The sequence below is a fragment of the Nymphalis io genome, chromosome 5 (assembly GCF_905147045.1).
Source record: "Nymphalis io chromosome 5, ilAglIoxx1.1, whole genome shotgun sequence".
NCBI classification, from domain to species: Eukaryota; Metazoa; Arthropoda; class Insecta; order Lepidoptera; family Nymphalidae; genus Nymphalis; species Nymphalis io.
This window is the reverse complement of record NC_065892.1, coordinates 14,165,539-14,181,789: the sequence shown is the minus strand read 5'-3', so window position 1 is coordinate 14,181,789 and position 16,251 is coordinate 14,165,539. Positions and strand designations below refer to the sequence as shown.

Sequence of the window (16,251 nt, the reverse complement as noted above, 5' to 3'; positions counted from 1 at the left end):
TGTCGTTAAGCTTGCCTATGCCGTGTGCACCGAGGCATTCAGGCCAGGCTGATGTACCCTGACCGACGCGGGCATTAAAGTCACCCAAAATATGCAGTCTGTCAGTTGGATTCACCCTGCGCACTGTCTCATCGAGCTGGCCGTAGAATTGATCCTTGGTCTCAGGTTTTGAACTAAGTGTCGGTGCGTAAGCGGAAATTAGCGTGACAAAGCCGCTTTTTGTGTTTAGACGCAAGACCATAATCCGCTCGGAAACGCCTACAGGTGTCTCTATGGCGTTGATGAGATGGTTTCGAACCGCGAAACCTACACCATGCTCTCGTGTTTCCAAGGAACTCTTGCCCTTCCAGTAAAAAGTGTAGTTAGCTTCACGCAAAGACCCTTCGTCTTCAGTTCTGGTCTCTTGTAAGGCTACGATATCGATATTGAGCCTTTTAAGCTCCACGTCGATACTGTAAGTTTTGCGCAGTTTTTGGGCGCAATCGGAGCTTCCGTAGGTGTTCGGGAAGCCTGTCCTCATCGTTCGGACATTCCATGTCGCAAAGCGCATGTAAGCAGCGTTGTTGTGGGTTTTGAGATTTTTGTTTCTTTGAGCAGGTGGTTAATGTCACAGCGTCAACGTCTAGCTGTAAGGCTTGTGTTCCGTTCACCCAGGCGGAACAAGTTAACGCTGAGGCGGATCAGTACCTTATTGATCGGGGGCTGCCCGACTTAAAGCAGGCGGTAACTGATCAATGGATCTACGATGGATCCTCCTACTGTTAAGAGTGGCCCCTGGCGTCCGCACTTACGCCTATTCGTGCTGACTTATAACCGGTGACTGCCACTCTCCGTGTTGTTTTCCACCTGCAAGACAGGTGAGCGAAGTGTCCTCTCCGTGGATGCTGCTACGCCTGGGCCAGGCGACTTTATGGCAACACGGGCTTGCCCAGTACCCATGCCACCCTCTCCTCCTCCCCAGCAGGATCCGCAGGAATGACGAGTCAATACGTGTGGTGCTGGTTTGGCCGCAGGTGACTGGCTTACGCCTAAACGGAGGCACCGCTCCGGGTTTAATATTAGTTTTCCTTCTTCTTTGGCGTGACGCTAGGATAATTTTGGGAAACAGCGTATCAAGGAGAGGGGTGAGGATACTGTGATCACGGAAGATACAGGAATGTGACACTAGTAGCTAGAGCAGTCCGGGGTCGCGTACCCGTAGTGATTCCAACCAGCTATCGGGCAGATAACTGGTAGATCCACCCTCTGGACTACAATTTTTTATTTTTATTCAATGTAATAATATGTAAGTGTTGTATTCACAATTATATATATTTAGAATCTGATTCTGATAAAAAAATTAAAAAAATGTAATGGGCTACGAAATTAATATTAATAGAACAAACGTATCATAAGTCAAGAAAATTATAAACCTCCAGTAAGTGTGTACTTTATCTACTAAAGAAGTATTTAATAATATAAAGCAAAATAAATTTATTTGAGGCAATAAACAAAAAATCTGAGAAGAGTTAATTGTTTTTTGAAATAATACAATTATGGTACAAGATAAAAAAATAAGTTGATACAAGATGGAAGGATGAAGGAAAACATCTTGAGGAAACCTAATGTATCTTTTTTAACTACATGTGTATTTACCAAACCGCATAGGAGCAACGCGATGGAATAAGCTTTTAAATATCTCCTCAAAAGGGCCTCTCCAACCTTAGTCCAGCAGTGGGATATTTACGGCAATTACTTTAAGTAAGACATATGTCCTGTTTTAGTTACATTTTGAACGATCATAATTAAACTTAAAAAAAGTACTTTGTCCGATTCTATCTTCTAGGCCAAGTCGTCTCTTGAATATAATAATTAATGTTATTATTTAATATTTCAGCCTTTACAAAGTAGGTTAAAATAAGCGAGTATTTTAAATGGCGCCGTTTCAGACGATTTTCTGCCAATTGCCGTGAAGTACCTCCCCCTGGGAAATCTTCTCTTTCCTACTGCTAGATGAAATGGCAAGCGTTTTGAAAACGGAAACACTTCTTTGATAGTCAGGTAAAGTATAATTAGTATGAGACTTGTATTTGGAACTTATGGCGTGTTTGTATGACGTAGATTTTTAACTCTTTAATAAAGGAATGGGAATAATGATATTTTGTTTTTTTAGTTGAAACGTTGTTAGTAAATCTATATCATACAATTTTGCTGAATTGATGGACATATTTGAATAGATCAGAGGTAACTTTAAGGTTATTTAAAAATTAAGTATTAAAAAACGTTATAAAAATATTACTATACATTTACAAAACTCATTTTTTTATTATAACAATTCAAAAAATAATATGTTCTGCATCAAACCCCCAGTATAAATTCAGTATTAAATTTAACCTTACACCGTTTTTTATTACATCCAATAAATACCCACTTTCTATCTACCATCTCGCCACCACATAAATCCACTATCAATACACTATATTTAGATCTCCCGTAACTCAGTACCGAAACACTCACATGAGATTAGAAAGATACAGTAGCGGCACTTTATATTTTTTGTCGAGAAAATTTGGAGCTTCGAATACCAATATAGTACTCCTGTCTCCATTTTTCGTTTGAATAAACGAGGGTAACTTTGCACATTTAAAATGCATATGTTGGAAGTCGAATACTGAATTTTATAGCACTCTTTCCGATGCAATTTTAGAACAAAGTATTTTTATTAATAAGCCTTTGTTTTGTAAACGGAATCGAAATTTTAAAGTGTATAATTTAATGTATCGATGTAGTCTTACATGATTTGGTCAAAGTCGAATTTATCTCATGTCGTACCTACGTTTTTACACGTATTTACGACTTACCGAGGACTTTGGCCTAGTGGTTAGAACGCGTGAATCTTAACCGATGATCATGGGTTCAAACCCGGGCTGAATTGAACCACTGAATTTTCATGTGCTTAATTTGTGTTTATAATTCATCTCGTGCTTGACGGTGAAGGAAAACATCGTGAGGAAACCTGCATGTGTCTAATTTCATTGAAATTCTGCCACATGTGTATTCCACCAAACCGCATTGGAGCAGCGTGGTGGAATAAGCTCCAAACCTTCTCCTCAAAAGGGAGAGGAGGCCTTAGCCCAGGTGTAGGACATTAACAGGCTGTTACTGTACTGTAGTCATACAATCATTATATTTATGCAGAACAGTTTTTTAAATCAATTTAATTTAAAATATGGAATTATAGTATTTTTTTTTTTTTTTTTTTTTTTTAGCCTTTTGCCGTCCACTGCTGGACGAAAGCCTCCCCCATAGAACGCCAACCATCCCGATCTTGGGCAGTCCGCATCCATCCCGAACCTGCCACCTTTTTTAAATCGGCGGCCCATCTTGTCACAGGGCGTCCTACACTACGTTTGCCTAAGCGTGGTCTCCACTCCAACACGTGTCGGCTCCATCGGCCATCAATGCGCCTGGAGACATGACCAGCCCACTTCCACTTCAGCGAGCTAATTCTAAGCGCGATGTCGGTGACTTTAGTTCTCTGGCGAATGTCCTCATTTCGGATTCTATCTGCCAGAGAAACCCCAAGCATCGCGCGTTCCATTGCTCGCTGAGCGACCCTAAATTGGTGGACCAGTCCTACGGTAAGTGTCCACGTTTCGGCACCGTAAGTCATTACAGGTAGGACGCACTGATTGAAGACCCTGGTCTTAAGCGACTGTGGGATCGACGATTCAAAAATATGACGTAACCTCCCGAATGCCGCCCAGCCCAAACGTATTCTTCTTTTAGCCTCCTTCTCAAAGTTGTGCCGGCCAAGTTGTATAGTTTGGCCCAGGTAGATATATTCCTGCACAACTTCAAGTGGAGAGCCATTTACGACCACTGGTCTCGGGGATACATGACGGTTTGCCATAATTTTGGTCTTTTCAATGTTCATCCCGAGACCTACTTGTCTTGAAGAATCGCTCAGGCTGTTTAGCATCTCTTCCAAATCCTGCAGAGTCTCCGCCATGATGACAATGTCGTCGGCAAATCGCAGATGTGTAATGTGTTGGCCATTTATATTAATGCCGCGTCCGTTCCAATCGAGCGTCTTGAAGACGTCCTCCAATGCATTGGTAAAGAGTTTCGGTGATATTACATCTCCCTGTCTTACCCCGCGATGCAATTGGATAAGTCTTGTGCTCTAATCTTGTACTTGGACGGTCATGGTTGCGGCTTCGTACAAACACTTCACCACCTGGACATACCGACAGTCAATTGGGCATCTCTGCATGGATTCCAGAACAGCCCAGGTCTCGATGGTATCAAAGGCTTTTTCGTAGTCCACAAACGCTAGGCATAGAGGCTGATTATATTCCTCGGTCTTCGTTATTATTTGCCTTAGTGTATGTATGTGGTCTACGGTACTGAAGCCTTTTCGAAACCCAGCCTGTTCCACGGGTTGGAAGTCATCGAATTTTCAGGCAAGACGATTCGTGATTACCCTCGAAAACAATTTGTAAACATGGCTTAAAAGTGAAATGGGGCGGTAGTTTTTCAGAAGAGCTTTATCGCCCTTCTTGAAAAACAGCACCACCACACTTCTGCTCCATGTCTTCGGTGTTATAACATTGTGGAGGACGGAATTAAAGATGTTAGCCAGCTCTCTCAGATCTGGTATACCTCCTGCTTTGAGAAGCTCTGAGGTAATTCCGTTATCTTCTGGAGCCTTGTTGTTTCCAAGTTGCCCGAGAGCAATCCTAATCTCGACCAAATCGATGTCGGGAAGATCGTCTGATAGGTGGCGTGTTAGTCTGGCTCGTGGGTCATCCGCACTGTGGGACTCAGGTGGAGGTACTTGTGATGAGTATAAATCGCCATGGTACAATTCGACTTCAGTTAGAATCTCTGGTTTTGAGGTGACGGTTGTGCCTTGTATGGTTCTGAGTTTTGTCAGGTGACAACAGGAGGTATGTGACTTTGCAAAAACCTTTGAGCCCCTATTGAGTGCTATAGCATCTTCAATATTCCGGGTATTCGCTCGTCTTGTGTCACGCATTATTAGTTTTTTAACCTTCCTGTTAAGTGCCTGACACTCAGATGGCGTCATGTTCTGCTGTTCTCGTCTCCTCGTCATCTCGTTCAGAGTTTCGCCTGAGAGCTTCGACTTACGTCCATTGCTCTTTTGTCGAAAGTAATTCTGGCCTACCTCGCGGATGACACGCACCAGACCATTGGTGGCATCGTCAATGCCCTGCCTGGTTTCCAACATGGCAAATCGGTTCTGTAGTTCCAGCTGGAAGCTTTCGCAACCAGCTTCGACCTGAGGCAGAGTTGGTCTAAGAGTCGACTTCATTAACCGCGATCGTTCTATTTTAGTGTTAATATTCAGGGTGCCTCTTACCAGGCGGTGATCACTTCCAGTGTTTACCCTGTTGATCACGGAGACATCCCTAAATATTTGGCGCTTATTGGATAAAATGAAGTCGATCTCATTCATCGCTATGTTATCGGGGCTTCGCCAGGTCCACTTCCTTTGGGGCTTTTTCTGGAAAAATGAATTCATCAGAAATAATCGCTGAGCCTCGAGGAAGTTTACCAGCATTTGTCCCCGATGATTTCTGCGCCCATAGCCGAATTTTCCTACCCTCGATTCACCATCTTCTTGTACTCCCACTTTGGCATTGAAGTCACCCATAACAATTGTGTAGAAGGTATTGGTACGAGACATAGCTTTCACTATGTCTTCGTACATGGCTTCGACCTCTTCGTCAGTGTATGTAGACGTTGGGGCATACACTTGTATAACCTTCAAGGCATACCTCTCGGTTATCTTTAAGACAAGGTATGCCACCCTCGCCGACACACTGCCAACCTCCACGACATTGCATCTGAGTGACTTGTGGATCAAAAAGCCGACGCCACCTTGGGATGGTTGGTGTCCTTCTCGGAAGTAGAGTAAGTGACCGGCATCTAGTGTCATCGTGTCCTCGCCCTGTCTTCGGACTTCTGATAGACCTACTATATCCCAGTTAATACGACTTAACTCTACTTCCAATTCTGTCAGATGTTCGTCCAGCCGCAGAGAGCGTCCATTATACGTGGCCAGAAACAGTCGCCGTTTGTGGTACCCTGCCGTAGCCCGGGGATTCTTAGCACCCCCCATCGCACCGTTACCATGGCCGGTACCGTGGCCAGGAATAGTGTGATTACCGGGAATTGGGGGCCGTGAATTTTTGTCGTCGCTCATAGGGGGGTTTTTGCCTTAGTCACCACGCTTGGCAGGCGGGTTGGTGACCGCAGTGGCTGGACATCTTTCACTAATAGCGCTGCTGCCCGCTATCAGGATTTGCATTTTCGGATTCCAGCATTTGTGTGGTTATACCGCCACGATTTCGGTCGCCAGAGCCTCGTTCGTTGATTAGCAGGATGTACCACGAGCAGGTGAGGTTGACGATAGAGAGCCTAGGTTGTTATCAGCTCCCCTTAAATCCTTATAAATTAAATCCTTATAAATTATAGTATAAATATAAAAAAATAATTTCAAATATAGTTTCAACAGGAACTTCCTTTTGAGATTATAATAATCATTATTTTATTATAATAAATAAATAATGTACTGATACGAATACATATGATAATAAAAAATAATTTATGTTAAACTATATTTTTAAAGGATATCCTGTATGATTGTATGGTAGTGTTTTAACTGTTTTGTAGTTTCATTCCCGTTCCTTACATTTAGTATCATTGGTTAAGTAAAATATTCTTCAATATTAATAATTGTAAGTATTAAATGTTTTTTGCTATGACGTATAATAACTATTAAAACTAAAGTAGTTTTTGTATTAATTATAGCTGCGAATCTTAACATAGGCGTGTATAGCAAAACACGCTTATGTTAAGATTAACAGCTATAATTAAAATAATCGCCATAAGCATTGAAATAATATAAGCAAGTGTTATACAATAGTTTTAATGTGTATTATGAATTAAAAGCTTTAGGCTTTGTACAGCGTCATACCGCTATGTTGGAAGTTTACTAAAAATATCAAAATAAATACTTTATTCAAGTGGACGCCTACTCGCAATTTTGGATAAATGCATATCATCAATCATAAAATTTGAATTTTATAATTAAAATATATTAATTGGCAAAGCTAATGGACGAATGGACTGACTTCGCAGAGACGAACATGTTACACATGTTTGTCCTTACTTCTCGTGTTCTTACAATATATGATATTGTGTATATGTATGTACTTAATTTAAAAAGGCAAAAACAAAACAGTTCGGTACAATTTTATCCTTTGTTTGTTTACAAGACAAAAGTCATGTTGGTAGTTTTTTGAAATAGTTAATAATTGTTATGGTCGAATTTCGATGACTGTAAATATACTGTGGTAGCATTTTAACAATTATTGCAAATATGTTAGAATAAAATAAATTATATCAAAGAAAATACAGTTAATTCCTTGCACGGGTTGCCTCGACACAGCCATGCCGCATCTTTATCTACTTAACGACGAAGCAGCGCTTGACATGGTCATTATTTTTTACCGTTTATTTTAACTATTCAACAAGACCATGAAATAGCAGATTACAATTAAATATATCCAAATTTTCTTCAATTTTTCCTACTTTACTTGATGACTTTACTTGTCAAAGCCCACCTGGGTAGATACCACCCACTCATCAGATATCCTGTTGCCAAACAGCAATACTTCATAATCATGCAAGGAGTGTTTAATAACAGTGCCAATGTTATGAGACGTGGTGACCACTTACCATCAGTTGGCCCATTTGCCCGTCTACCTACTTATCACAATATGAAAAAAAACTTACTTTGTACGTGCCAAGGTGTTCGACGACGCATGGCAGACTTGCATCACGGCCAAGCGCCACCGTCACGTTAGGTATCGGCTCCGCGAACCTTGGCTCTTCTGTTAAAACTGTAACGAAAATATAAATAAAACAAACTAGATAAAAATAACTAGTAGAATTAAATTATCATTCAACATTCCTTTCTATAAAATTCTGCCCGGCTTTATTAAAGTCTGGGTACCACATCCAATTTCCAGCCCCATAGGACAATATCTTGCCGTATTCAAATTTAAAGATTTCTATTTATCATTGTACAGTGTTAGAGGGTATTTACTAGTTATTATCGGGTAGCTTATTTATCCCCCTGCCGTAAGGTATATTTATCCCCCTGCCGTAAGGTATATTTATAATAATAATATTATAAATAAAAAACACACTGACCGAGTCAGACTTCCACCCACTCATCAGATATTCTACCGCAAAACAGCAGTACTTGGTATTGTTGTGTTCCGGTTTGAAGGGTGTGGCCAGTGTAACTACAGGCACAAGGGACATCTTAGTTCAACATCTTAGTTCCCAAGGTTGGTGGCGCATTTGCGATGCGTGAGCGATAGTGAACATTATTATTACAATGTCTATAGGCGTTGGTTACCACTTACCATCAGGTGGCCCAAATTCTCGTCCACCTATCTATTCTATAAAAAAAAGACACACACTAACGATACACACGACATTATTGTATTATTTGGCTTATAAATACTTAGAGAATGTTAATTTTTATTAATGACATAATAGCAGGTCTAGTTTTACGTTTTTTTTATCATTTATGTATAAGGAATCTGTATCGATAAAATTCTATTGAGCTTAACTAACTTTATGCTGCCTTTGACTGTTTTTAAACTATGAATGAAACTGTGACGTGAAAGGCGAAACATTCTTCATTAACTTGGGTTAAGCCGATAATAAGCGCTTTGTAAAATATACCGATAATGACGCTTAAGCAATTTTCATAGTACTGAAATTAATAATTACTAAAGATAAACAAAACTTGAGGATAGCTTTAATTTTGGATAAATTATGAGATGGAAAAAGGTAGGGTCTCGAAAGAGCCTGCTCTTAAAGTAATAAAGATAGACTTCTACGTGGTCTGGGTTAGAAGTACGGGATGAAACTGGTATTATATAAATAAAATAGGGTTTTTCGTTTCTGAAACAGAAAAAATAACATCTTAATCATATTTCATGTGTATATAATTTTGTACGCGCATTGAGTAATTTTCATATTTGCAAGCAATAACTGCTTAATTAGTTTCTTGAATTTTTTAGTTAAAAATTAAAAAATATTTTTTTTTTAAATTCGCGGTTTACTAAACAGCATAAAATATTAATCACATACAACAAATTTTAATTTTTAATGACTTGCTCCTGACCTCAATTCTTGTGACTTTAGATTAGTAACTATGAAAGATTTAATATAACAGGTATCAAGAACATCTAGACCTAACCAAATGATACAAAAAGATATATATATTGGAATACAGTAATAATTTATTCTTATTATAAAAAGACGGATAAATTTTATACATAATAAAACCTACAAATAAAACTGCCACCAACACTGCAATGTTCTTATCTCAAGTATTCTTAACCGATTTTAAAAATATAAGAAAGATCTACGTTCGCTTAGATGAGTTTTTTTTAAAGATATTTGAAAATAATATCAAAACCTTTTATTAATTTTAAAAATTTACCTTATCTTATATGTAAGAGTTTTTTATATTATTTTCGGTTTATTTGTTTGGGGCGTGCATAGTTTGTATTATATAATAATAATATCCTGGGACATTTTTCACACACGCCCATCTGATCCCAAATTAAGCTTGTACAAAGCTTGTGCTATGGGAACCAGACAACTGTTATACTACATATACTACTTTTCTTTTGTAAATACATACTTATATAGAAAATTACCACCAGACTCAGGACAAACAGACATATTCATGCATACAAATGTCTGTCCTGGATGGGAATCGAACCCACCTTCGGCGTGAAAAGGCAAGTATCTACCAACCACGCCAACCGGCTCGTCAAATATATTAAGTCTATAAAAATGGATCTTATTTAAATGTGATCATTGATATATCGCAATATGTTAGGGTTCACATTGGATTAATAATTTACAAACGTTTATATATTCTATTATACGTTCAAATGTCGATTGTAGAGAATTCATGAAAAAATATTTAGTTATTTATTATAGAGATTTTTATAACTGTATACATTTTATTTCGCCACAGTGCAGTGCTCTCGAATTTTAATTGGAGTGCCCCGGCTTGTAAAACATTTTAACATAGTTTAATAAAATTTCGGACGATAGAAATTCTAAGCACAAAGCATACCTGTATACGTATCGTCATAACATCGACGTTAATATAATATTTGACATACTTCATTTACGTAACACAATTTCAACGTAAAAACCTTCCAAAATTAAAATTTAAGATAGATCTTTTATTACTGCGGCTTAGATGATTTTTCAATTGATAGTATTCATATATTTTTTATGTTATTAATTATCGGGTCGCTTCAGGGGTAAGACCGACTCGTAAGCCGCCACGGTAAACGGCATGACGCTCCTTTTTGGCGTCAAGTCACCCACCACCGCTCAGAGAGAAGGCATACTTGTGTATGTAGGGCGCGTATACTATATAAAAATAATAATAAAAAATATTTACGAAACTCGTTCTTTTTTACTTATTTTAATCCATATTTTTTATTTTTTTTCTTATACTTTAAATATGTAATAATCAAATTCGTTTCACGTGGTGCCGCACGTCCTGTGTCGGCCATTTTTAAATGGACTCTATTATAAAATGTTTATATATTTATACAAATACTAGCTTTTTACGTTTACATCGACTTTTATATCGTTTATATCGTTACATATTATAACTCGATTGGTCGCCATGTACGCCAGTTCCACTCATGGCATGATTTTTATTGACATATTTTTTCACCAATAAACTGAGTGGTTCATGAGGAAGGTTTAGATGTATAATTCATTAATATTTCGTGTAAATTGGCTGAAATATGACGTTTATTATTGGAGATGTCGGAAAAAAGTATGCCGACTGGCATGCAGCACATATACTCGTAATATATGTATTACGATATCAACGTTTTATGTTAATCCTTATTTTCGTGCAGAGCCGGGACGGTTAGCTACTTTTATTTTAATATTATGTATTGCGTTAGAACACCTGTTGTGTTGCATTATTTCTACTCATATATCATCAATAAAAATGCCAATATTTGGAAACGATCAATCTCCAACGTGTCTTCTCTATCATTCGTGACATTTACACAATATTTTTCGCTCAATCGACGTAGACAAATAAAGCCAAGTTGGTGAAGTGGTTAGAAAACATGTATTAACCGAAAATTGCGGGATCAAGCCCAGGCAGGCGGACGAGTGTTTTTCATGCGCTTATTGTACGTTCGGCAGTGGAGAACAACATCGCGAGCTTACACGTGTCGGCATAATGTGTATTCACCACACCAACCCACAGTGGAGCAGCTTAGTGGAATAAGCTTTCTCAAGCAACACTTAGAGGAGGTCCAGCAGTGGGATATCTAAATTTGTCTCACTGGAAAAGGTAAGTATGCATTTCTTAATATAAGCAAATGGAGGTATGTGGGTCTCTTGGTCAAATGCTTGACTAGCCAGTGAAAACCGAGCGATGCTTCCCAACATGGTGGAACGGGTTCCTTACGATTAGAATGTTAAATTAGAATAGAAAGGCTGCTTTCCTCTTCTAATCAGGAAAATGATCGATCGGAAATACATTCAAAACGTATATATCATATAATTTGAGAATTAGTGGTAATCAAGCATACGGGAGCCAATTCTAAACTTACTACAAATGAGCTAACTCTGAACTATACCGCATACATTTAAATTGCTTGACGCCACATCTTCACCGTTCCTCAAAGACACGCCAAGATATGAGGAGCAAGATTTAATTACTGAAGTTGAGAACCCTTCAAAATATTGTCTTCATTAAGACGCGCCCTTTGAGCTTGTTTTATTTGAAAAGTTCTCTTGTAATTTCAAAAAGTTAGTTAGCCTATAACCAGTTTCATTTACGTTCGTCGCCTCACGTCGTTGGCTTCATATTGTTCTCGACATTTTTGTGTGTGTCATTAATTAATCACTTTCAAAGTGACAAATAAAATTATCGCAATAAAAAAAAATATTTGTAGTTCATATTATAATGTTTTGTTATGAGTGATTATTTTAAGTACATTTTAGATAACTACTAAGTGCAAAAACTAAGGGAAAATTTAAGCCATATTTGTATTTAAAAAAAACATAGATGACACTTTATTATAAGAATTTAAAATAAAATATGTATATGCTATATCTTTTATGCAAATCAACCTATTTATCATCTATGTAACATTTTATTGGGTAATAAGCCTTATTTTTTTAATATGTTTTTTTTATATTGTGATTTATTAAAATCATACAAATATTAAAATATCTTGTTCGAAATTTGTTTTTGTTCGAAGCCGAGCATGAGTTATGTATTTATTGTATTATGTATGTATGTATGTATGTATGTATGTATTGTTAACTCATCCGTGCGAGCTTATATATCGGGTCATAAACGTAGTGATATTAGAATGGAGTACGTTTTGTTTATTGCACATTTGTTTAAAAAAAAAATTGTAATTAATTAAATACAGAATTTTTTTACATTATAAAAAAACGTCATAGTGACAGATCGAACATAACCTGTGCGTAATTTTAAGCTATAAAAACATAGTTTTAAGTTTATAAAGTCATAGTTTAAGAACCTTATTAGTCGATCGATATTCAGGCTAAGCTGTAACATATATAACAGAACATTGTATGAAAGATTTGTAAAAGTGTAAAATTACTATGGGAAAATCTGCAACAGCGTTTATCTATCTTTTATACATAAATCACAGTGCTCCGAAGATATTACAAGATGTTACAGATATCGCGTGAGAAGACGTGAGCCATGTAACGTGTTTTATCACCAAGTACCCACGGGTGTGATGCTGGGCGCGATACTTGTTATATTATGATTAAATCAAAATATCTTTTTCAAAAATACTCGAACAAATACACAGTACAGTAACAGCCTGTTAATGTCCCACTGCTGGGCTAAGGCCTCCTCTCCCTTTTGAGGAGAAGGTTTGGAGCTTATTCCACCACGCTGCTCCAATGCGGGTTGGTAGAATACACACGTGGCAGAATTTCAATGAAATTAGACACATGCAGGTTTCCTCACGATGTTTTCCTTCACCGTTAAGCACGAGATGAATTATAAACACAAATTAAGCACATGAAAATTCATTGGTGCTTGCCCGGGTTTGAACCCACGATCATCGGTTAAGATTCACGCGTTCTTACCACTAGGCCATCTCGGCTATAAAAAATAAATTGAAATCGTTAATTTACAATATTAAATTTTTATAGGTTAGGTATGTAGAATCTACCGAGAAGCATCTGGAAGAAACTACAGACTCAAGTACTCGTTTTCATCAACATTTTCGTGTATGAAAATCAAGGAATACTAATTATACTATCTTTTATTATCTACATAAATGTTCACATCATTTAATTCGAAATCTGAAGTAGATTTCGATTTGGTGAAATAAAATCGAAGTACGTAAAATAAATCTCTGGGTAACAGTTAGATTAAATTAATTAATGATATATTTATCAATGATGTCATTACATCTAATAAAGGATTTATGCAAGCGCTTATGGATAGGTTTACTACTGCACAAATATTCCAGCACAAAATGCACTAATTAGTATTGATTCATTCTAATCTGGTTCGTGTAATTATGAGCACAAGAGATGTAATATTAGCTTCTATAGTTTGTTTTGAAATGGCGGTATATTGAACGATGGGCCGGTTGGCGTGGTTGGTAGAAACTTGCCTTTCACGCCGAAGGTTGTGGGTTCGATTCCAACCTAGGACAGACATTTGTGTGCATGAACATGTCTGTTTATCCTGAGTTTGGGTGTAATTATCTATATAAGTATGTATTTACAAAACAAATGTAGTATATCAGTTGTCTGGTGGTTTAAATAGTACAAGCTCTGCTTAGTTTGGAATCAGTTGGCCGTTAATGTCCCAGGATATTATTTATTTATTAATATATCTCGCGAAGCAATGGATATACCACTTACCCTCTGTTAGTCTATTTGCCTATCAAATAAATATTTTACCAATGTTAAATATATTTTTTCAAAATCGATAATTTGTAAAATTCGAAATCTTTTATATTTGCCATTTAAAATGACAATTGAAATACGCCTGTGAAAAATTGTTCGTTTTTATTGAAGACATATTTTAATAGTTAACGTCACTCACCTTGGCATATGATCGTGATGATTTGTATAAGGCTGATAGCAAAACTCCGGAAGGGTCCACGTTTCCCGCTCATGGTGGCATCAGAGCTCTTGTCTCACCATTTACTTAGTGATCGGCGGGCAGCGGCTCCCTCATATCGAAAATTCACCATCTGTAAATTAAAAAGACATAAGATATTCTATTTCATTTAAAATCTACGGTACTTGTCCGAGTTTGAACCCGCAGTCTTCTGTTAAAATTATGAAATTCTGAAATGTGTACCAAGAGCTATTAAATTACGCTGTAGTATATTATATAATATATTCAAATGCCACCAGATTGTAATATATTATAATCAATGAATAATATGTCAGGATTGTTACTTCGATCTCCTATTCTCTGAATTTAAACATAGTTAAGGTTTTCTCTTGTTATTACAGGCTCTTCCGAGTGGTTAGCCGACCTCTCTTAATTTCAAGCTCCGTTTAATATTCATCTTACATACCGTTTTAAATAGTACTACATACAAGATATTAATAGAAGCTGATAAGGTGCCTATAATCAGCAAAGGGTTTTAGTCTTAAAATGATGATTATTATTATGGAAATATGATTACCATATTAATCTGATTCAGATAATTTAACTGGATCAATAATTAAAAAAAAACTTTTTTTAAATAAAGAATTGTTATTAACGTAGCATCAGTACTTAAACATACACAAATAAAATGTTTTTTTAAAAAGATGGTGTACCAGAATAAATTTCAGTAAATAATGTAGAAAAGCGAATCTATTATGTTATAATATTGAAGAGTTTTTTCTTTGAGCGCATTAATCTTGGGATTTATCTAAACGATTTGAAAAAAAAAATGTATTAGAGAGGCCATTTATTGAAATACAGTTTTCGCCCGCGGCCATCCGTTGAGGGGAACGCAGGTGCTAGGTATAAAAAAGCCCAGCTTTTGTCCTTCCTTTAGGTTCAACCTTGCTTCATACCAAATGTTCAGTGGCTTAGCCGAGAAAGCGTAACAGAGTGGCAGGCAGAGATACCTTCGCATTTATAATATTAGTATAAATAATTAAAGTGTACATAGCATCACGCGACGACCTACCATGGCGGAATAGTAACAGTAAACATGAGTGTAACTAGCAAGGAACAATTAGTAATTAAAATAAAAGATAATTTGCTTGCGATCACTAATGGTAAAAATGTACGACTAATAACATGAGAGTATTAGAATCAAAGCTAATTATAATTGACATTTATACCATGTGTATTATGTTTTTTAAGTTATTCAGGATATATATTATTAACAAGTATTACATACTTATACTTGTTTACGTTGTGTTATTATAAGTATGTATTTGCGTGGTGGTAGGGCTTTGTGCAAGCTCGTCTGGGTAGGTACCACCCACTCATCAGATATTCTACCGCAAACAGCAATACTTGATATTGTTGTGTTCCGGTTTGAAGGGTGAGTGAGCCAGTGTAATTACAGGCACAAGGGACATAAAATCTTAGTTCCCAAGGTTGGTGGCGCATTGGCTATAAGCGATGGTTGACATTTCTTACAATGCCAATGTCTAAGGGCGTTTGGTGACCACTTACCATCAGGTGGCCCATATGCTCGTCCACCTTCCTATTTTATAAAAAAAAAAGCCCAAATAAAAACACAGGACCTCAGCGCTCACGGGAACCGCACCTGCGATCTTCGTGATATTTTTAGATATTTATATGAAAAGAGAATTATACTTATGATTTTTAAAACGGTAACTGTGCTTTAAAAATAAACAATAAATATAAAATTCTAAACGCCTTACTTATAATCGTTGCTAAGCAGTTATTTAGTTGCCATTTTTTGCCATTATTGATTTGACATTTGAAAGAAGAAGACGAAGCATTGCTTAACTAATCAACCTTTTAATTTAATTTTTTATGTCTATTTTTCTATCTGTCTGTTTTATCGCTTTAATCAGAACCTTAACTTTTATTAAAATATTTCGTCTAACAAGTAAGTAACGTCTACATATGTCCGACTGGTGAGCTAATGTCTCTTCTCTCTTTGAGGAGAA

General features: G+C 37.0%; 1 protein-coding gene across 4 annotated transcripts in view; it reads right to left on the bottom strand.

The window, feature by feature from the left end:
* The window catches only part of LOC126768666 (lachesin-like), an 81,144-nt gene that overhangs the window by 38,370 nt on the left and 26,523 nt on the right, over positions 1-16,251 (bottom strand). For all 4 annotated transcript variants that reach the window (XM_050486899.1, XM_050486901.1, XM_050486902.1 and 1 more), the window contains exons 2-3: positions 14,201-14,351; positions 7,807-7,913 (exon numbers count right to left, since the gene is read on the bottom strand). In XM_050486899.1, the coding sequence (XP_050342856.1) occupies positions 7,807-7,913; positions 14,201-14,273 (180 nt within the window). In that variant the 5' untranslated portion in view covers positions 14,274-14,351. The remainder of the gene's footprint in view (positions 1-7,806; positions 7,914-14,200; positions 14,352-16,251) is intronic.